At 38.6% G+C, this 20625-nt stretch overlaps 3 protein-coding genes and 1 non-coding gene across 6 annotated transcripts in view; 2 read left to right on the top strand and 2 right to left on the bottom strand.

Moving 5' to 3' along the window:
• Positions 1–6442, bottom strand: part of Wge (BAH domain and coiled-coil containing protein winged eye) — a 53905-nt gene extending 47463 nt beyond the window's left edge. For both annotated transcript variants that reach the window (XM_077422776.1, XM_077422777.1), the window contains exon 1: positions 5401–6442. The gene's annotated coding sequence lies outside the window, so the exon portion shown is untranslated. The remainder of the gene's footprint in view (positions 1–5400) is intronic.
• A 3218-nt stretch (positions 6443–9660) lies between these two features.
• Positions 9661–9733, bottom strand: Trnaf-gaa (transfer RNA phenylalanine (anticodon GAA)). The gene has a single exon. It is a non-coding gene; the product is annotated as a tRNA-Phe (tRNA).
• Positions 9734–9772: 39 nt separating this feature from the next.
• Positions 9773–11533, top strand: Sturkopf (lipid droplet associated hydrolase sturkopf). The gene is made up of 3 exons (XM_077422736.1): positions 9773–10259; positions 10341–10532; positions 10647–11533. The coding sequence occupies exons 1-3, from the start codon at positions 9951–9953 to the stop codon at positions 11082–11084; spliced, it is 939 nt and encodes a 312-aa protein (XP_077278862.1). The 5' UTR covers positions 9773–9950; the 3' UTR covers positions 11085–11533.
• Positions 11534–12276: 743 nt separating this feature from the next.
• On the top strand, positions 12277–20469 carry LOC143906571 (uncharacterized). Of its 2 annotated transcripts, none has more exons than XM_077422738.1 (5): positions 12277–12473; positions 17242–17401; positions 17644–17771; positions 19538–19639; positions 19869–20469. In XM_077422738.1, the coding sequence occupies exons 1-5, from the start codon at positions 12416–12418 to the stop codon at positions 19946–19948; spliced, it is 528 nt and encodes a 175-aa protein (XP_077278864.1). In that variant the 5' UTR covers positions 12277–12415; the 3' UTR covers positions 19949–20469. The 2 variants fall into 2 exon arrangements, with proteins under 2 accessions (XP_077278864.1, XP_077278863.1); XM_077422737.1 differs by having other exon boundaries at positions 19535–19639.
• The last annotated feature ends 156 nt before the right edge of the window (positions 20470–20625 follow it).

Here is a 20625-nt window from a genome sequence, read left to right as displayed (position 1 = left end):
CGAGGCGAGGCTCTTAAAGGCCGCGGCGGGTCGAGGCTTTTTCGGGAAGGGGTTGCGCATATCAACGGCGGCCAATATCTTTAAAAAACTCGCGCACCAAGTATATTTTCGGTAACGGCGAATTTAATTTTAAGCAGCAGACCGTGATATATGATGAAAAATAAAAAGTCATACGGAGAATGGTACGATGATCGAGATTATTCACTTGCATTGCATATATACATCTTTCAATTTCAACGATTCTTTTAAACGACGTCGTACAGATTCACGATTTCACGGTATTAAGAACTTAATCATGTTTGTGACACTTGACGGGGAGTAAATTCCAAATAAAGTTTTCCAATATTTGTTTTATTTTCTTTATTATGAATGTTATGTGAAATTGCAACAAAGGGGTCTAAAATTAATCCTGGTAAAGTTATATATACATACATTTTGTACCTTTTTTAAAATAAACATTACAACTATTCGCAACTCATAAAACATGCAATCATAAAACTTCTCCGTTGATTTTTGGAAAATGTATCTTTCGCGAAAGTCTGCTTAAAAAAAAAAAAGTTTCCTCAAACTTTTCGTTTTCTTCAGGAAATTTTTTACGCACAAAAAATTCAGTTTTTCAGGGAACCTTGAAGCAGCGTGGAAAAAAACGATTTATTTCGCCGCACAGTTATTTCGCCAAAAGTACCTGCATGGGGGGTCTAAGAACTTTTGTCAGACTCACTACCGCATAATGCTGTCTTAAAGCGACAAACCGGTTTCCCACATTTTCCACGCTTCTTTCGTAACCTTCGTGTCTATGTGTTATAGAAAAAAGTACGATGGAGCGATTTAAAGCGCGACCTTTGTAGGTAAACGGAAGTCTTGTTTTACAGCGTTATTGATAAATGTATACATAGGAGTATCGACGCTTAATTAGAGTTCGTTAAAATATAAATACAATATTCTCAGCCGGGCTATAAATTGATAACAACACCTGAGATAAGATTTTGTTGCTTATTTACATTTTATTGAACTGCGCCCATGCATGTGTATTTGCGTCTTCGAAATACTAGAACTGCATTTTTCTGAAAAATTTAATGGAAGAAAATCTCGTTACACACGGTGCCCATACATCGGTTATCGCTGTTAAACGGAACGTTGTCCAAACGAAGTTGAGATAATGCAACGATCTAATCACGGCTGTATACTTATCGATAACGTATACGTGTGCGATAAATGCATAACAATATATCCACGGCTGTGTGAATTTTCACGTCACGTAAAAAAAGGTACTCTTTTATTGGACCTAATTGTTTTTTATAGCTTTCACAGTTTTCCCCCGTGCGGGTTTGTAGATTTTTCCAATTCTTATCGTTTCCCTCTTTATCGCATATATCCGAATTTTATACATTTTTATTGTTTGAACGACTGATGTACACATTTACTGATGTATAACTGAGATACATTTTCGCGCAAATCGCGTGGCATTATTATGCAAGAGCGCGTTAATTGAATGATATTCGTCCGCGACTACAATCAAAGTCGTCAGAGAATGATTGACGGGATTTAAATCCCTGTAACATCTTTACTTGGCCGAAATTCATCCGGCTTTCTGTTTCTTTCCAGTTGTGACTGTATAGTAATGCGTAATGCTTGCATAATCGCTCATTATATGAAATGTAAAAACATAGATTTTCTTGTATCCGCTCCCCCCCCCCTAGTGCTTTATTAATATTTATTTATGAGATATCCAGTCTTAGGTTCGCGACTTGACTGCATCACTATATGTATAATGTCACCGCTCAGCATGAAAAACAAACGCTAAATGCGACCGACCACAGTTCAGAAATTTTATCGGTTCGACATTAAAATCGCATCAAATGTAATCATGCAAATATGGAGAAGCTGATACACGAGTTGAGTAAAAATTTCTTAGTCTGATGTGCCAACGCTATCTGTGATTAATAAATTATTGATACTCTACGCAAGTAGTAGTTGAGATTATGCCGGAAATGATCGAGTGCGAACGTCGATGGTTTTAAAACAAAACGTTATTTCAGCACAAGCTCGTCAATAAATTGTGTTTTGCATTTAACTAAAAAAAGAGAGATCGAATATCTCATCGTCAAAATATCTTTGACACCGAAGAAAAAAGAAAGCAGCTCGTTTATCTCTCGCGCGTATCGATCTCTATGTTAATATTTACTACCGATAATTCCATAAAACAGTGATATACAACAGATATCGATATTTTCCGGATATTTATAATTATTGACAATAATTAATTGTTCTATGTAAAGATATTTTATATGAAAGCTATCATGAAAATTACGCAATCAATGTTGTTGTTGTTGTTGTGAGATCTAAGTGAGAACGTGCGACGATAAAAAGAAAAAATATGAGGTAATTAAGAAGAATATATATTTTCTTATATAATATTTTTATATTTTGTACAAAGATATATATTGTAACATTTTTCAGTGTTATTTATATATCAATGGAGAGATATTTTATACACATTACGTCGTAAGGCACTATTGCCCTTTGGTTAAGATTCATGCTTCCATCAGGACAATAGTGTGTGCGAGACAAGTATATTCCTTTTTTAAAGAAAGCCGCTCCCTCGAAGTTGCAACTTGCGGAAGTTATTCGCCTCGCGGTTTGCCGACGGTAAACGCATGCGTGTTTTGCAAAACACGATATATCACGTGAACTATATATATCATCGAGCGTTAATTGTAGAAAAGAAGGCCAATAATCATTTCATTAATCGGCAATCGATTTTTATTTTGTCTCGTAATGTAAACACAGAATGTTGCTCTTCTATAGCGTTAATGCATTAAGAATGGGTACTTATTTGTCTGATATGAGAGAAGTAGAAACTCGGATATCGATTGAATTCCTAAAAAGACACGGTACAAGGCTGGAATTAGGCCGGTTCAGGTCAAAGTATAGCCTACTGAAGCGATCTTTTAGACGTAGAAAAAAGGTGGTCTTCGGTGTGCCCCGCGAAATTGCAGCGCCAGATGGACGAAAACGACGGTGTCCCACATTACCCGCCTCTGTCCAACATTCCTCGCCCTTATCCTCGCTCTATACCCGTTGCTCCGAAGAAAACCAGCCCGTATTTCCCAGCCCCGCAGATTTACGTAGTCTGATAAAGAGAGAGGTATTCGCAAATAAATTCACGTCGGAAGAACAGAAACGCGTTTGTAAAGATGAAGGAAAACGGTTGCGCTGCGACTGAGCGACGTCTTCTCCGTTTGTTTCACTCCGTTTGTTTGTGACTCACACAGTCACGTGCCACTGTTTTCGCTTACCCTCCCAGCTTGAACTTTTACCGATTCGTTCTCGTGTCACGAAATTTTCACATCTCCCTCCTTCTCTATCCGCCCGATTTTCTTGTACAACACGTCAAACGTCTCGTGAACGTTTGTAGCTTTATTTAATTTCGATTCTTTGTCGCTCGTCGGTCCGCGGCGTATAATAGTTTCACAGGAATTCGTACATGCCAAATTACAACGAAATTTCGTCGCGTCGACTCGTCCTTTATAAAACATGCTCATTTTAGTCTCGTTATAACTTTCCGTTATTGGATAAAATCGATCGAATATTATAATGACGAATGTAGATTAGGTTGAGTGAATGGTCCTACTTAATTTAAAAAAAAAATCAGTCCAAATACTTATTCACGAAGTACAAATTTTTCAATTAGATTATACACTCAACGAGATAAAGACGAATGATACCGGAAGATTAGCATAACTGATGATCCACTGATTGTTAGCGCAACTGCATTGTTTACAACTATAGTTAGTGCCGTGCAACAACATTCCCCGCAAATGTTCTCCCTCGCCTATACACGATACTGTTATCGGTACCGCATCGTCGATCTCATTCAAACGTCGGACTTGTTTCCCACTTACGTAATCCACTCTTGAATCTTCGTAGTAGCTCGGATTATTTTATCAACTTCGTCCCCGAGAAACTTAACGCATTGTCTCGGGCGTTAAATTTCCCGACTCTCGCTTCTGAAAATCTTTCGCAGGCGCGTTAACTCGCGATATATATTACTGTGTCTAACTCTTTGACCGTTCTCGAGGGACTTAGGCTCCCAGACTGGATAAATCTATCTCATCTATTTCTCTCTCTCTCTCTCTCTCTCTCTCTCTCTCTCTCTCTCTCTCTCTCTCTCGCTCCAACCTTGTCTTTTACTATTCTTACGCGCCATCTTGCTCCATTGTTTCATGATATTTAAAATCTACCGTAAAAAGAAACTGTCCAAACCAACCTTTCCGTCGAGACAATCGTCCGTTCCCGTTAGAGTTTGTTTTCTAAGGGCTCGAGATTCACAAAAGATTCATTCAGAAATAGTTATAGGTATCTGTATCTTATCGGCACTCGAAACGGTCCATTGTAAAATCTAGGCGAGGAACGACCGAGAGAGACTTGGCTGACTCCGCTTCTTTGCGACATCACCGCTCACTAGGCCGGGTTTAAATAAATTGTTTCGCGCAGCTGTTGAACGCACGGAGCTCGTTTCGCTGATACTTGCAGGCCAGCGGAACTTTGACGAGCCGCGAATTGTCGACGTCCACCAAGTTTTAGATGTAAAATTACATTAAATTTTTATCACGAGTGAAATTCGAAGACGAACCCAGCGATTCGGGTTAATCTTTGCGAATTTATTTTTGAAACGGCACTAATTTCGAAGTATTACAAATCTTGAAAGAATCGGAATGTTTTAATAAATAGTAAAACGGCGTGAATTTCCAAAGTTGCGTGTCGCCACTTTCAAGACGAAGGGGCTAATGCGCGAGCGAGGCAATATCAACTAAGTGTGAAGTAGTAGTCGCTATCGATCGTCGCCGACGACGGAGAAAGTACATTTACGGCTGTCTTCGTATATCCTAAGAAGAGCATATTCTTTTTTAATCATCCTTATAGCTGTACAAGAGGGAAACCCGAAAATGAAGATAATTGCGGCGAAACGCATATAAAATTACGCGCGTATCAGATCCGGCAAAATGATCCTAACCGCGGCGCAGATTTTCCTTCGTACGTAACAATAATTCGCTCGACAATTTCCCAAGCTATTTTCCCCTGAAAAGTTTCGCGGTAATAATAGCACGTCCCGCATCAAGGTGTAAGGAATATTCTTCAGAAAAGCCTAGAGATGCGATGACTGATGAAATAAGCTACCGCCCAGTTATATCGCGTTCAGTGCACGCCATTGTTCACTGACGACCAACTAATTATTATAACAGCCCCTACGTACATTCTACAGTTCGTAATCTATAGGACCCAGATGACAAATGCATTATTTTCACAAATCCCAAACTACTGGAGGACCTATCTCAAAACTCAAACTGGGATTCAAACTCAGACGGGCAAACGCGGCCCGTCGGAAATCACTCTTACCTGCGATTAAGCAGAACTCCACTGTGACGACTAGTCGAACGCGTCCGGCAGTAGGCAGCAGCGTTTCGTCATCCTGGACGCGACGGGAAGAGGAGCAGTCCTTTTTCCAAGTATCCAATTCACATCAGGCACATCGCGGAAGCGTCGTCGCGCGGGGACGTTTCTTCCCCCGACGTTTCTGTTCCAGCGCCGGATTAGAACCTTCGCGAACCTCGAGGGGGTTTTTGTCACTCCGGGTTTCACCACACTCGACGAACGGAAGCGCGAGCGCGCGTAGAGAGAGAGAGAGAGACCAGCGTACGCGGGGGTTGGGGATGAAGGAATTGATTCTCCTCGATACACGGAGAAGAGAATCAACGAACCGACAGCCGTCTTCCCTTCGCGGAAGCACGGAAGGTGTTTCGCAAAGCTACATTTCGCACCAGCCGCACCCGTCCGCCCTTAAAAGTCCGCCTCCTGGTCGCGCGCGACGATCTACATGGATTCGCCTCGGCGACTTCGCATCTCGTCCCCGGACGACGACGTTGGAGTATCACTCGGACGTATAGGTCGACCAGGGCGCTCCGAAAAACGGCTGCGATTCCACGGAGCGCGCGGCAGCTGTCAGCAGTCGTTTGCCGTCGCTGCTTCGGGCATATCTCCCTTTAATATACAAGCGCCGCGCCGGCCGGGCGTAGCTTAAAGTCGCTCGCTTCACCCGAGCGGATCTTTCGAGAAAAACGTTCCGAAGGAGCGACGCCGCGAACAGTACTGCACTGTGTCGTAACAACAGGTTTCACGTCTCCCGCTCTGAAATTACCGGAGCAATCGAACGATAATTCCCCTTTGTAGCGGCCGCGCGCGGTACGAGCGCGTCCAGGATTGGATTTCGAACGATATCACCAGCACCGCGAATCGCGTACACCGAACGAGTACCCGGGAAAACGGGACGAGACAGGCGTTCGAATGTTCGACCGGAGGTGCCGAATCGCACTTCCGGCAATCTCTCGCGAAATTTATAGCCGCGACACAAAAACGGTGTAACGTCCGCACCGCTGGACGACCGAATTGTGACTGCGGACTGCGGACCGTGGGCCTGGCAGGCCGCGGCCCCGCCGCGGGTTTTAGCCCAGAACGGGGCAAACGCGCCCCGCCCCGTCCGCGAAGCCACGCCCATTAGCCGCGCGAGTCCACGCCTCCATCCCCGAAGGTCGGCGCCTCCTCCTTCCGCGGACTCGCCTGCCGTCTTCGATTGCGACCTACGGCGATGTCAGATTGAAATTTCATTGGCGTAATTAATTATACGAAAATTTCTCGCGCCGATAACGAGAGGGGGAACGCGGAATCGGCGAATCCGCTGATAATTGCAATGTTTCTGTGGGAAGCTTTTAATTTCCACGATCAATTGGGAAATAATTGCATTCTTCTCGAACGGACTATTATAGGTTTACGATTGATTGATAATTGAGTCCTATGATAATACTAAGGAGCTATTAACAACGTAATAACGAAATTACACCTAGCCAATCAGATGCGTACTCCTCTAACGTGAAGTATACGTCATTAAAAAGAAAGTACCAATATCTTATTTAAAAAGAATTAAGCTCCTTTGATTTTACAAATACGATTACGCATCCAAAATATGACACATATCCAAAATAATTCATACTATATAGAGACCCTCTATAACAAGAGACTGGCTATAAGGCCCAGTTTTGTCAAAAGTCTAATATCGCTTTCTCTTTCTCTCTTATATCTCTTTCTTTTTCTGTTTCTCTCGCTTTTGACAAAACTGGCGGACCAATCAAAACTGGCTGCCTTACATAGCCAGTCTCTTATTAATATAGGGTCTCTAATTCATACCATTACTACATAGTTATCGCCTTACATTGATACATATTTTATTTGACTCATATATAATTATTCATTAATCGAATTTCTTATTCATATTTTTCACCCATGCACCTACAGATTTACAAAACGAGCTCGTAGAAGCACTGCACTTCGTTAAAATACTGCCGTATATGGCAGCTTGACAAATTTTACATTCCAATCTTTGTTAGAATATTATTTCTATCTAATATGACGCAATAGAGTGTCAGGAGTGAAAGGAAATATCAATAAATATTTCGATTTTTGTGATTTTATGAATAAAAATTTTTTTATAAAAAAATGTCTAATTAATCTGCCGGAAGTAATTACGGTTAAATATTCTTTGTATTTTATAATAAGTCGGTTTTCCCGTGTTTCTATATTTTAAGGAAACAGAATCTCTGTACCAGAGCCAACATATAATGAATAAATCTAAATCAGGAGATACTATTAAACTTTATTAAATTAGTACAAAATTGTAAACTAAATTAAAATATCTAACTAATTAAATTATTTAAAATATTTAAAAAATGTGTGTGTAATAATTTGTCGAAAATTTAGTACCAGATTAATTTTATTTGTATACATAAGATATCTTTGTTCTATCATGTAACATTTTCTGTAGATTGTATATACCGAATAGTATATACGTTTTGTGCAAACTTCGATTTTGCGTTTTTTACATCGCGACTTTTTACAGCCATCATATGCGAGAATCTCGGACGATATAAGCAAGGTATCACGAAGCATTTCTTCGAATCATTCACAACGCATTAATGACAATCCTCGAATCGTCCATAAATTCGTCAATAACAATGTATAGCGAACGACGGCGGTCGTTCTACAAATTTGTATCCGGGCGGCAATGCGGCCCGACCTAATCTAACCTGACCCGACGCGTATCTGGTTCTATACGACTCATTTCATCCGTTAATTCTTATCCCTAACGAGACAACGTTTCTGGCAACGGTCGGGCCTAACGTTGCCCGTTGTCGCAGCGAGACGCCCCCAAGGGCTCGTGGGGTTACCGCGCGTAAAGAACGACGCGAAAGAACGATCATCCGATTACGCGCGGATGTCGCGTGCGCGTCAGCATGGCGCCTCTACCCGCGAACGGGGCGGCTGAGGCGGCTCGCCCGTCGTCGGGTCATTCCCCCCTCCCACTCCTCTCGTCGTCCCAACAACCCCCACCTTTTCGCGCGCGCCACGCCTCGATATCGAGGCCGATCCGCGGGCTTTTTGCGTGTACGTCCGCATGCACACCGACGTGCCGAATGCCCCGCCCCGCGAGCGCGCGATTAAACGCCATGACGCGTGCGCCTCCACTCGCGGGACCGTATGACGCGCGTTCGAATTACCGCCGCCATACTTTTCCAATGGAAAGCACGGCTTCTCGCCGTGGGACGCGGTCGCGGCGGCTATAGCCGCGCCGCGCGGCGCCGGCTATTCTCTCGTTTCTATTCCCTCGCCCGCCGCATTTTCCGTGCAGCCGGACGAAAGATCGGCGATGCCGGTCACGATATCCATGCACGTCGAATCTGGGAAGCGATCGGCAATGCTCGTTGTAATGCGAATATCCGACGAACATTCTTGACCGCATCGTCTCTTAGATATTCTCTCTGCGACGTCTCAATTGTTAATCGAACAATACTTGAGGTTTATTCGATATTTCTAATATGTATGTTTTATAAGGAAATTAAGATTTAAAAATGTTGAGATCTCTATTTATTAAGAATTTCGAAATTGTCGGATCGTTGAACACTTTTTTGTGTACGCAATTTCACAAATTTGGGAATCCTCAGATGTTTTAATCTTTAGGTGTTCTGATATTGCTCGGGCTGTAAGAATAATTCCTCTGCACCTTAAATTTCAATATATTTCATTGAATCGATAATATTAATATTAATATACAAGCAATATACTTTTTTGTGTCATAATTTAATATAACTGTAACTTTATTTCAAGTAATGTTTAAAAAATTAGGCTCTCATTTTCAGGGTAATTTCAAAACTGTTACCAGCAGAGTCCTCTGTCGCTTTATTCGAAAATTTCATGGAAAAAATTATCGATGTAAGAAAACCATGCTTGGGAAAGTATTAAACATTGTCCTAAGAATAATAAGTATTGAATTATTATCGAAACTAATTCTATAAATTGAACGCGCAATTATTGTATAAGATATATAAATAAGAATATCACGATAGAACACATGATCTCGACAAAAGATGTAATATATCATGCTCATATTCACTCGTAACAATAGAAACACGACGATGGACAGTATATATTTTTAGGACCTAATAAATTACAAAAAAAAAATAAAAATTTAATAATAAAAATATATCGGTTTTATTTCTTGATTCGGCAATTTATAATATGGTATTACTTAAGAATAATAAAAAATAAATTTGCCGAAACCCGGGATTGAACCGGGGACATTTAGATCTTCAGTCTAACGCTCTCCCAACTGAGCTATTTCGGCTCACACGGATGATCGTTTCGTTCCACTTTAGTTGGGACGTCGCATGCCAACACGTACCTACATAATCATGCACCGTTCGGGTGAATCGCGATTGATCTTTGTTCAGTCTCGTTCCCATACCTGGACACGTCGCAATACCGCGAGCCAGCTATAGCAGCTGTCGACGCGAACGAACCATCCATACGAACATTTGGTGTCGTGCAGTTCGAGATAAAGGATGCATCGAGCTATAATTAATTGCAATCAGGTGCAGACCGAGGTGATATCGGAAGGCCGTTGGATAGAGGAGGATCCGCTACCGCATTCCAGCAAGCAGGTAGTCCTCGTCATTCCCGGGAATCCGGGTATTCCACGATTCTACGAGGGCTTCGTCAAGGAGCTCAACTCGAAATTAACGTCGGACACCCCTGTTTGGGTCATCGGACACGCCGGACATGTTCAACCACCGGAGAACCTGGATATCGCTATGCCCGGCGACGAGAAGTGGGCAGAGTGCTACGGTCTGACGGCGCAGATTCAACACAAGGTATTCGAGGTCTTCAAACACTTCTTATTGATCTCCCGATCTCTCAATATGGCACGGCTATAATTCTATATATGTTGGCAGGCTGAATTCATAAGACGATACATTCCAGAGGATGCGCATTTGTATCTCGTTGGACATTCCATAGGTGCCTGGTTCGTACTCAATTTGCTCAAGAACGATGACATTGAAAGAAGGATACGGAAATGCTATCTGTTGTTTCCCACGATAGAGTATATGGCAAAGACCCGTAATGGAAGGTTTTTCAACAATTTTGTACGTTTCGGGGCATTTCGATCGTTATATATATATTTGTCGTATCTATATGAAACATTATGAGTATCGTAATTATTTCCCACATGGTTTTAATAATTAAATTTTTCTTTTCAGATATCACGCGCAGCACCAATTTGGATTTGCCTGTCTTGGATCTTCACAACAATATTTCCAGTGGCTCTACAAACATTTATGATACGTATTTTCGGTATGATGTTTTGTGGTATTCCACCAAAATCCATCAGAGCGGTTCGAGAAATGCTGGATCCAAGAGTTTTGCATAGAATAATCAATCTTGCCGATGAAGAGATGAAATATGTGAAAGAAGCTGATCACGAGATTATATCGAAACATGCTGATAAACTTTGGCTTTATTACGGTGCAAAGGACGGTTGGGCTCCAGTGAAATATTACAGAAATATTGTATCAAGGCATCCTGATCTGAATGCTCAAGTATGTCAGCGTGGCTTTCATCATTCGTTTGTGTTGAAGGATGACGTGGACATGGGACGTATCATCGCCGATCTCATTAACGAAGATTCGAGACACTGAATTTTAGTATAATTTAATTATATATTTGCATTATTTTTTTTTTTTTTTTTTTTTTTTCTCACATTTCTCTCTCTAACTAAAATTTTCTTTATACTTTTTCTATATGGGTTTATATTGTTTTATTACTGTATTTTATATTATATATTTATTATTGTTATATTATATACTGAGTTTGGTTTTTGGATTGGAGCCGCGTGAATTGACTATTTGATTCTCGACTAGAGATTCTCAAGTAAGGGTCTCTAATTCCGACGTTTTGTGAACATTTCAGTTCACTTCATCAGAGAGAAGCAACCATGCGTATTCGTTCGGAATCAAACAGACAAGTCATGCGATTCCAATCCGGAAGCCAAACTCAATATTATTATATTATTAGTTAGTATTTTGTATAATTAGTATTTTATTAGTTATTTTATTATATTATATGTTTATTATGGTATTATACATATATTATGGTATTATTTTTTATATATTATTAATTTTACAGAAATGCCATCGATCGTTTCTCTATGATCAAGTGTAACATGTGAATAAAAATGATACAAATGAGGACAATTTTTATATACTGAAGTTAAAATGTAATTTTATACCTAATTGTTACAAAGATTTTATTTTACCATCGAGTTAAAATTTAATTAGATTTAAAACAGCGGCGACGGTATTTTCGTTATTCATTTCGTATTCGGGAGCTCGGTTCTATTTTCATTTTTGGCGCCACTTACATTCAGCGATATAACTAGACGAACTTACATCTGGGACATTCAGCCATCAAGTTTGCCTCCCTAGAATTTATAAGATGCTTTATATGTATACATATAATCAACATTTTTATTCTTCGTGTAATGCGTAAATTATATTTGTCATTCAGAGTTTATAACTCAACTTTTAAGTATCTAAAAATATTGTTCGAAAAGAACAGCATACGGTCTTTTAAAAATTCGCGAAATGACGCAACCACTGTTCGACCAATCAGATATTACTAGCGAATAACGCAACTTTTGGATCTACCTATCAGATTCCTTTCTCGATCTTCGCGATTTTCGAGTACAGCCAATGCGGCGTGTTCGTGCTCCCGTCCCCCCCCCACCCTTACGTTCTCGGACGCGTCGAATGGGTTAAAGCCACTTCTGGAGTTCTCACGTCCATTTCGCGTCAGACGATATCGCAACGGGACGCATCGTGCAGCAGCCCAGTGAGCCCAGCAGCGTGCAATCGGCAGGTAGTTGCCCGAGACCCGGCCCGAAATTCGTCGTTAGACTGGTACCGTTGTCGTGTGACCAACCACCGAGCGTCGTCGTCTGCAGATTCGTCGAGTGAAACGCAGCATCAAAATGTCACGTCTCACGGTAGCGTTGCTGCTGATTTCCCTTCACGCGGCGTCCGTTTACGGTAAGGAAAAAAAACGAGATCATCCGGCGGAACAATCACAATCGAGTGCGCGATTTTGTTAGGGGGAGTGGCGCGCGCGTACGTGTGTGTGTGTGCGTATGTACACACGCACAGGGTCGTTAGCGCCGCGATTCATGCGTTTAGACGCTTATCGCGGTCATATATATGGGAGGGATGATTAATAACACCCCGCATATATAATCGAAGATTCGCTCTTGGTTGCGCAACGCAACCAACGTTTTCTTTATAAAATGGGTGCGCGATTAATCGATAATTGTTGGTCTTATCTGATTCTCCGGACACATTAAGCGACATTAAGAGATGCGATATCACGATGTGTTTACCAAATTCCTGAGTGTTTCTCCTTTCTTTTTTGTTCTCGTTTCTATCACAGTGGTAATAGCTTGTTTCCATTGAAGCTGAAGCGGAAAATTTATTTTACGCAGCGCGATCGAACAAGAGATTTGGCGCTTTTTCTCGACTAACTGATGATGTATCGCAACTTCGACCAAACTGCGTTTGGTCGACTTAATCGGCTATTAATTCTGTCGGCAGAACCGCATAATTAGTCATTCATTAGTCACTGTTCTAATCTTTTTTCCATGTATTAAATAAAAAGTTAATTTTACCCAAAATACATGCAGATATTGCTTAATTAATTAAGTTAAGCATTGATTCGTTAAACTTTTATTCAGCACTTCGAACACCCAGCATCTTAGAGTCGAGGAAGAATTCCAGCACGTCGAAATTGCAAGGCTTTGTTCCATTCATAATTTTATAGTGTGTTAAATCAGACGAATTGTATTCTTATGCGTACTTAATATACTATAATTCGCTAATTAATACATTAGGTCCTGCCCACAATAGAGCACATATTAGGAATAAGAACAAATATTAACCCTAGCTCCGCCAGAGTCCGATTCAGCGAACCGCTGAACGTTTTTCGATTTTCTAGTTTTCACATAATAACATAATTTTCTACTTTCCTTAAGTTCAGTTTAAATTCAAATAATTTTCTTGGCCTGATATTATATATCATAAACGTCTTATTCAGAGTCTTATTATTACCAATTTCTACATCGGTACAAGCTTGAAAATATTAAATTAGAATGAAAATGACAATTTTACTACGTTTACGCGAGCGTTATTTTTGTAGTAACCTACGACAATTCACTACGCGAAGGAATTATCGTGAGTTACTACAGAATTGTAACGCTCGCGTAAACGTAGGGTTCTAGGAAGAAATCTCCCCGGAAAAAATCTCCCCTGAAAAAAATCTCCCCATCCAAAATTTCAGTACTACTGTATTTCAAATTGAGATGGCATTTTTAAAGGCCGTTACACTAGACTGCGTGCGACTTTATTTGGTGCTTGTATATGTTAATATTCGGAACCGTCAACTGATTGTACTGTGTTTACTCATCGTCAGCAATATCACCTCGAATAACAGTAATCAGTTACAAGTTGTGAACCCATATAGCACCTTGTCTCGCGTGGAAAGTATATGCGTGGAGGCAGTAGCTTCCGCCCCCCTACGGGGGGCTCCACTATTGTTAAACTAGACACATAGTGTGCCCCCAAAGTACGTTCCGTCCCATTATTATTATTTTACTCGAGATATTTTTGTCCGATACATTATTGTGTGAGATATTTGTGGACTGAAATATTTTTGAACTGAGACATTTTGGACTGAAATATTATAGACGAGATATTTTTGCTGAGATGTTTTGAGCTGAGATAAAATGAGGGGTCATCGGCACCTCGGTTTTTGCTGGGCACGGAAATTTTTTGCGGGGGAGATATTTTCCGGGGGAGATTTTTTGATGGGGAGATTTTTTCCGGAGAGATTTTTTCCAGGAATTGATTTCCGGGAGATTTTTTTCGGGGAACAAAACGTCGGATACGAAACGTAGTATAAATGTGACAAAGTCGAGCGGCCTCACGGACCGGAGTGTGGCGAATTAGTCCCGGTCTAAAAATAGGTGTTTTAAGCTCTAAGCCTTAAGAAATTGATCGTTAATGACATTGTTACGTGCTTTGCGCAGCTTTTCTATGGTATGTCATATCTGTGCGTGCGCAAATGTTATATTATATCTGCACGTAATGATGCATGTCGTTAACGTTTACAGAATAGGCTTCCAAGTCCTAAGCCCTAAGAAATTGACCAATCACAGTCGACTATTCTCCTTAAATTCGACTGTGATTGGTCAATTTCTTAGCGCTTAGGACTTAGGGGCCTATTCTGTAAACGTTAACATCATTACGTGCTTTGCGCAGCTCTTTTTTATGGTACATTATATCTGCCGCAAAGCACGTAACGATGTCGTTAATGTTTACAGAATAGGCCTTTTAAAACACCTATTATAGACCGGGATATAAAAACTCGAAAATAAGTGTGGCTAGCTAGAATTAAATATTGGGATATATAAATATATAGGAATATTCTTGTAATAAATATTAAATATTAGGATATGTAAATGTATAGGAATATTCCTATATTTATATCTTATATCTTATTTTTTTCTATTGTGCGTTACGTTTATAATTGTTATTTCTAATTCCGGTTCCTAATAATTAATCTTTAATATTTATTCTTATTCCTAATATGTGCTTTATTGTGCGCAGAACCTTAAAGTAAAATATACTATAAATATGCTACGAATGCTATGAAAATTAGCTTACGAAAGTACCAAGTTATCATTAATCTGAGACAAGGTTGCGTCCGTATCTTATTCGTTTTCACAAGTCTCGCGAAATCGGATCTCTCGCAAATGCTATGCGTTAAGGTAGTTCTCTTGTCCTTATACTAGAGAAAATCGATTTTCTGTAGATTTTCTTGAAACTGTGAATATACGTTAATTTAGGTGTGCTTTATGCGTGGTATTTTCAGTGTAAGTACCCCTTCCAGTATAAAAAATCAAGATACTGAGCCTCAAAGTTTCAACTTTTACTAATAAAAAGGTTTTCCAGGCCAAACGGCAAGAGATACGAGGTTGGCCAAGAGGACCAAAGTTGCTCCTCTCGTCGAGTTCTATAAAGAAAAAATGCCAAAATTAAAAAAAATTAAATTTAAAAATTTTTTTGGTAAAAATTGAAACTTTGAGGCTCACTATCTTGATTTTTTATACCGGAGGAGGTACTGAAATTTATACCACGCATAAAGCACACTTAAATTAACGTATATTCACAGTTTCAATAAAATCTATAGAAAATCGATTTTCTATAGTATAAAGACAAGAGATCGACTACCTTAATAGTTCTTCAAATTGATAAAACAACGAATTCTCTTGGCCATTCATCAATTTGGCAATAAATGGGATCAAAATTCGTTAGGATCTCTGTGGATGAACGAAACACGATTGTCAAAATTACGTAGTTTTGTATTCCTTATTTTTACTAAATCTACTTTACTACGTGGTTTTTTTTTTCTTAGATAATTCATATATCTTATTTTTGAAGCGATTTCGTTATTTTTTTTGTGTTTCAAAAATATGTATATAGTATTATCTTATATGTAATGTCGCTATGCTGAAGATAGAAATAATCGCTCTATTTATTAGTCGGATTCCAGGAAAGTAGAGATAAAATAAGTCCAAGTTGACTCATGTATAAGCGACAAACGTTTCCTGTAGGCAGATTTCTGATAGCGCGTCGCGATAGGAAACGCTGCTTCTTTTAATTTAGCGCAGTCTGATTTTCACATTAGTTATCTCGGCTTCTTGCCGATCTATTGCTTGGCAATTGACTATATTTACAGCGACGTTCGGAACGTTACGTCGTGTGCAGATTATCAATTTGAAGTAATGTCGATCGATTAGCGTCTAGCGTGTCATAGCCCGATCGGTCTTTTGTTTTTCCCTCGTGATAAGAGCTATCAAGTATCAACTGTGGACTGTAACATGGACGCAGTAATAGCAGTAATTAATTAGACTAAATGCATTGGTTGAACCAGTGTTGGTTTAGGTTTAGACAGATGATTTCCTTGGTCCTTTTTCACGCTCTCATATTTTCTGCGTGCGTGTGCGTATACGTATGTACAGCATAGCGATCGATTACGTTTGGATACGCGGAATCCAATAATGCTATCACGAACTCCATTTCGCGTCCTTTTCATTAAAAATATTTGCATAAAAGTATAGAAAATAGAGAATAGTAAAAATTACATTGGAAGACATTAGGTTTTTTTATATATTCTTTATGCATACTTTATCTATTTTTATTTATAATTTGGATTTTATTAATTTCTACCGTCTTTTGTTTCGTATCACTGATCGATAGACGAAGAAGCTTATTGCCAAATGCAGAAAAATGTTGAAATCTACGAGGCAATAAAAAATTGAGTCCTGGCAAAATAACTTCTTGAATCGCCGGCTTGAGCTTCCCTTTTTTCTAGGAATGAAATGACGTCATGGTAGACGTGCATCTAATCTCTCATTATATTACAGTTTACACATACTGGTAATATGAACCGTAAATCGTGGCCGTACGTTGCTAAGCTATTGCGTCGGCGAGTTTAAGAGTTATATATAGGAGTGCTTTGAACTATAATTTTCGTAGCTAAATATTCCTACAATATTAAGCATCAAATAAATAGAACATAATTATTTGTTATCGTCAAGATAAGATTAAGATGGTGTTGCATTGAAATCTGGAATTGTTTGGGAAATATTTCACCGGCTAGCAATTCAGTTTGCTTTTATTTTTTTAACAGCTAGTATTTAAGATGTTTTTAGTGCGCCGAATATTTTAGAGCTTGCTTAATTTTTAGGAATGGAATGTACCTTTGAAAGCAACAAGAATTTCTTGGAGAAGATTTTGACTACCTGTCCAAGACCATTGATAGATCCATCCGAGAATTCCTACTGCTGCTTCGATCTGTCTACCGAGAAGCCCTATTGTTGCAATGCCGCGGAGTTTGCGAGAACTGGGTAAAATATCATAATCGCTCGTAGCATACTCACGGTGTTCAAAATAAATTGTATTTAATATGTTAATTCTAAATGGCGCACGATCTTTTATTTATTTTATATTATTCACGGGTGTGTGTGTGTGTCAAAATAACATGGCAAATAATAAAATCATTTGAGAAAACGATTTGCATATAACGAAAGATAATACACGATATTTTTCTATCATTTTCTTCATGTATATATGTATTATTACTTCACAGGCTCGGTATCATCTTGCCGGTGGTGATCGCAGCAGCTATAGTTATCGGGCTAATAGTGTGCTGCATATCCTGCCTCTGCTGCACCAGCTGCCCGTGGTATCGCCGTCGTCAAGGCACTGTCTACGGAAGTATGTCTTCTCTTTCTTAAATTTCGTGCATTAATATTGAATTACCATACACAATTTTCCCAATATTAAATTCATCATATTTTAAACATCTCCATTTATACATGAAACAAATATACATTGATGAATATCAATAAATATTCTGTGTCAGAGACAGCGGCAAAATTATCTTTGCGGAAGCATTCTTCTAAAATATTTATAATTACAAACGCTTTTGCACGATAAAAACAATCACAAACATCAGTTAAATTATTTAATAAAATTAAGTATAGGTATCGATAAATTCTGAATTGGCTAGTAACAGAGTCGTCATTCTTTCTAGGACCAGGCGTGGCATAATACCATTCTGAAAGACCATTCCTCCTACGAAGAGTATTTGTATGTCAATGTTTAAAACATTTTTAACGATTATTGGGGTATCCTGCTTCCTATATATGTAACCTGAAATTAAGTTAATTCCCATAAGGAACATGTACTTATATATTTTACTATATATACCAAAAGTGCATTTTCTCCTTATAAGAATATCTGCATTACATCGATATTTTTTTCTTTTCAGTATTATATTGACGACAGAGCATTTTTATAAAAGGTCTAAAAGTTTAAGTACCCGAATTGCTATATTCTTATAAGGAGAATCTAGTCTCTTAGATATAAGATAACTTTGCACAGTGGAAACCGAGTTTGAGATACATGTACAATAATACGCATGTAAACAGCGTTACGTATCAAATATTTTATATAAACCGCATTTTGATATTTTTGTTACAGCCATGCTTCCGTATAGCGTTAAGCGTATCTAAGATGTACGTATGAAATGTTCCACTTTATATGTGATAAAAATATGATATATGATATTTATTTTATTTATTATAGATTGTTATTTTTTTTATATTGAGAGCAATGTCCATGAGAAGGATATGATATTAAAGCCCCTTGCACAATGCCAGGCAACAGGCAATAGGAACAGGGAATAGAAATCAGAAATCATGTATAAATGCAGAATAAACAGTGACACAGGCAATAGACACAGAGTTTCCGTCACGTTGGAAATTCTGTGCCTATTGCCTGTTGCCAACCAATCATAGCATTCGAATTTTTTAGGTTGTAATTAACGATTTTTTGGTTATTTCCTGTTCCTATTGCCTGTTGCCTGGCATTGTGCAAGGGGCTTAATAATGACATCACTATAAGCATATATAAATTTAGATGGAACATTTTGTGTGTAATTGTCTTCGGCCTTTTTTCAATTGATGCATTTACATCTTCCAAATACACTACATGAAATGTGTTCAAATAAACATTCCTTCCACTTGTGCATATATATAACTAACATTAAACTTAGCAACATTAGATTCGCCTAATACGTACAAAATCGCTAATCAAATATAACCAGCATGCAGGTCATGTATCTCATTTATAAGACGCTTAAAAAAATATATAAATTTTTTTCATAAAATGTTAGACATTATTGACATATATAACCCCCGATTTCATCACCAATATATCACAATTCATCATTTTAGTTTAACTGATTAATAAGATATAATATAAGGACACATTTCTCTAAAGACAATTTCGATTAATTAAATTTTGCCTTTTTGTTACTTAAGGTCTGCTTAAGAAACTCCATTGAGTTATTACATCTCATTTTTGTTCTGATTTCGTTAATTTTATTCTTGATGCTAATTTGCTCGCTGTCTCTGAGACGAATTTAAGATACACTTGGGATCCTTTTGTACCTGTTACACGAGTATTTGTTACAGAAGTTCAGGCACCTGTTGTGCAAGTAATTCAGCCCCAGGCAACTATTCCACCCAGCTACAGTCAACCTGCTCAAAACTATGTTCCATACCCAATGGGCTCGACAGGTACTTGATCAAAATTTCTTGGGTTCACATTCAATCACTGAACGTCTGACGCGCAGTTATGAATATATATATAAAATAATATTTTAATTTCTCAGATATTTTAGTTGATTCTTTTTATAAGTCTTTTGTTGAGTTTTAATATTATTTAACGTCAAAGACACGAAAAAGGAGTGCACGCGATAAGCCCTTTATTCTTGTTTGGATAATTTCTTTTTCTTATTATTTTTAGAGATGCCGCAACCCCCACCGTACAACGAGGCGTATGCTAAACAGGCTCCGTACAATCCTGCTTATCCACCGCAGCAGTGATCTTCCCAGTTATTATAGTTGCCATAATTAATAGTTATCGATGAACGGTTTACGAGGTTCTTTTTCTACCGTACGAGCGATCCTCGAATTTCAACAAAAGTCAATACAGCAAAGAATACGTTGTGTTCATGTAATATCACACCACGATTGTGATTTATGCTTGTACGTATATATGCGTGGGTTATTTACCACCAGGCCATAGACACTCTCGCGCAAATTTTTACTGTTTACAGGTTACAGTTACGTTTTTCTTACTCAATAGATTGTCCGACAAAAGTGCTCGATACTTTTATCATACTTTTACATGTTTGTTAGAAATATATTCTCAAAAAATATAGTTTATAAATCCATTTTACGAAAACGGATAGAACAAGTTTCATGAAATACTCTCAATAAAATATAAATTTAACAAGGAAAAGAAGAAATATATTATTAAGCTATTAAACTTTGTATAGCACTAAAATACTCTAGACTCTAGAGGAAAGATCTAATATTGTAAATAAAAATGATGTCCCACACGAGCTTCAGCAGATTAAGAATCCTGTATATTTATCGCAATGATATATTGAATTATGAAATGAACTTTTTTGAAAGGTATAAGAAGGAAAATTTCTGTACGATATAATACTAATATCGTATATCGTCAAACGCGGATGGTGACACATGACAAAATGTAT

Source organism: Temnothorax americanus, unplaced genomic scaffold (genome assembly GCF_048541705.1).
Source record: "Temnothorax americanus isolate GAGA-0224 unplaced genomic scaffold, ASM4854170v1 Scaffold73, whole genome shotgun sequence".
In the NCBI taxonomy this organism is placed as follows: domain Eukaryota; kingdom Metazoa; phylum Arthropoda; class Insecta; order Hymenoptera; family Formicidae; genus Temnothorax; species Temnothorax americanus.
The sequence above is the reverse complement of the archived record's forward strand: the minus strand, read 5'-3'. Positions and strand labels throughout refer to the sequence as shown.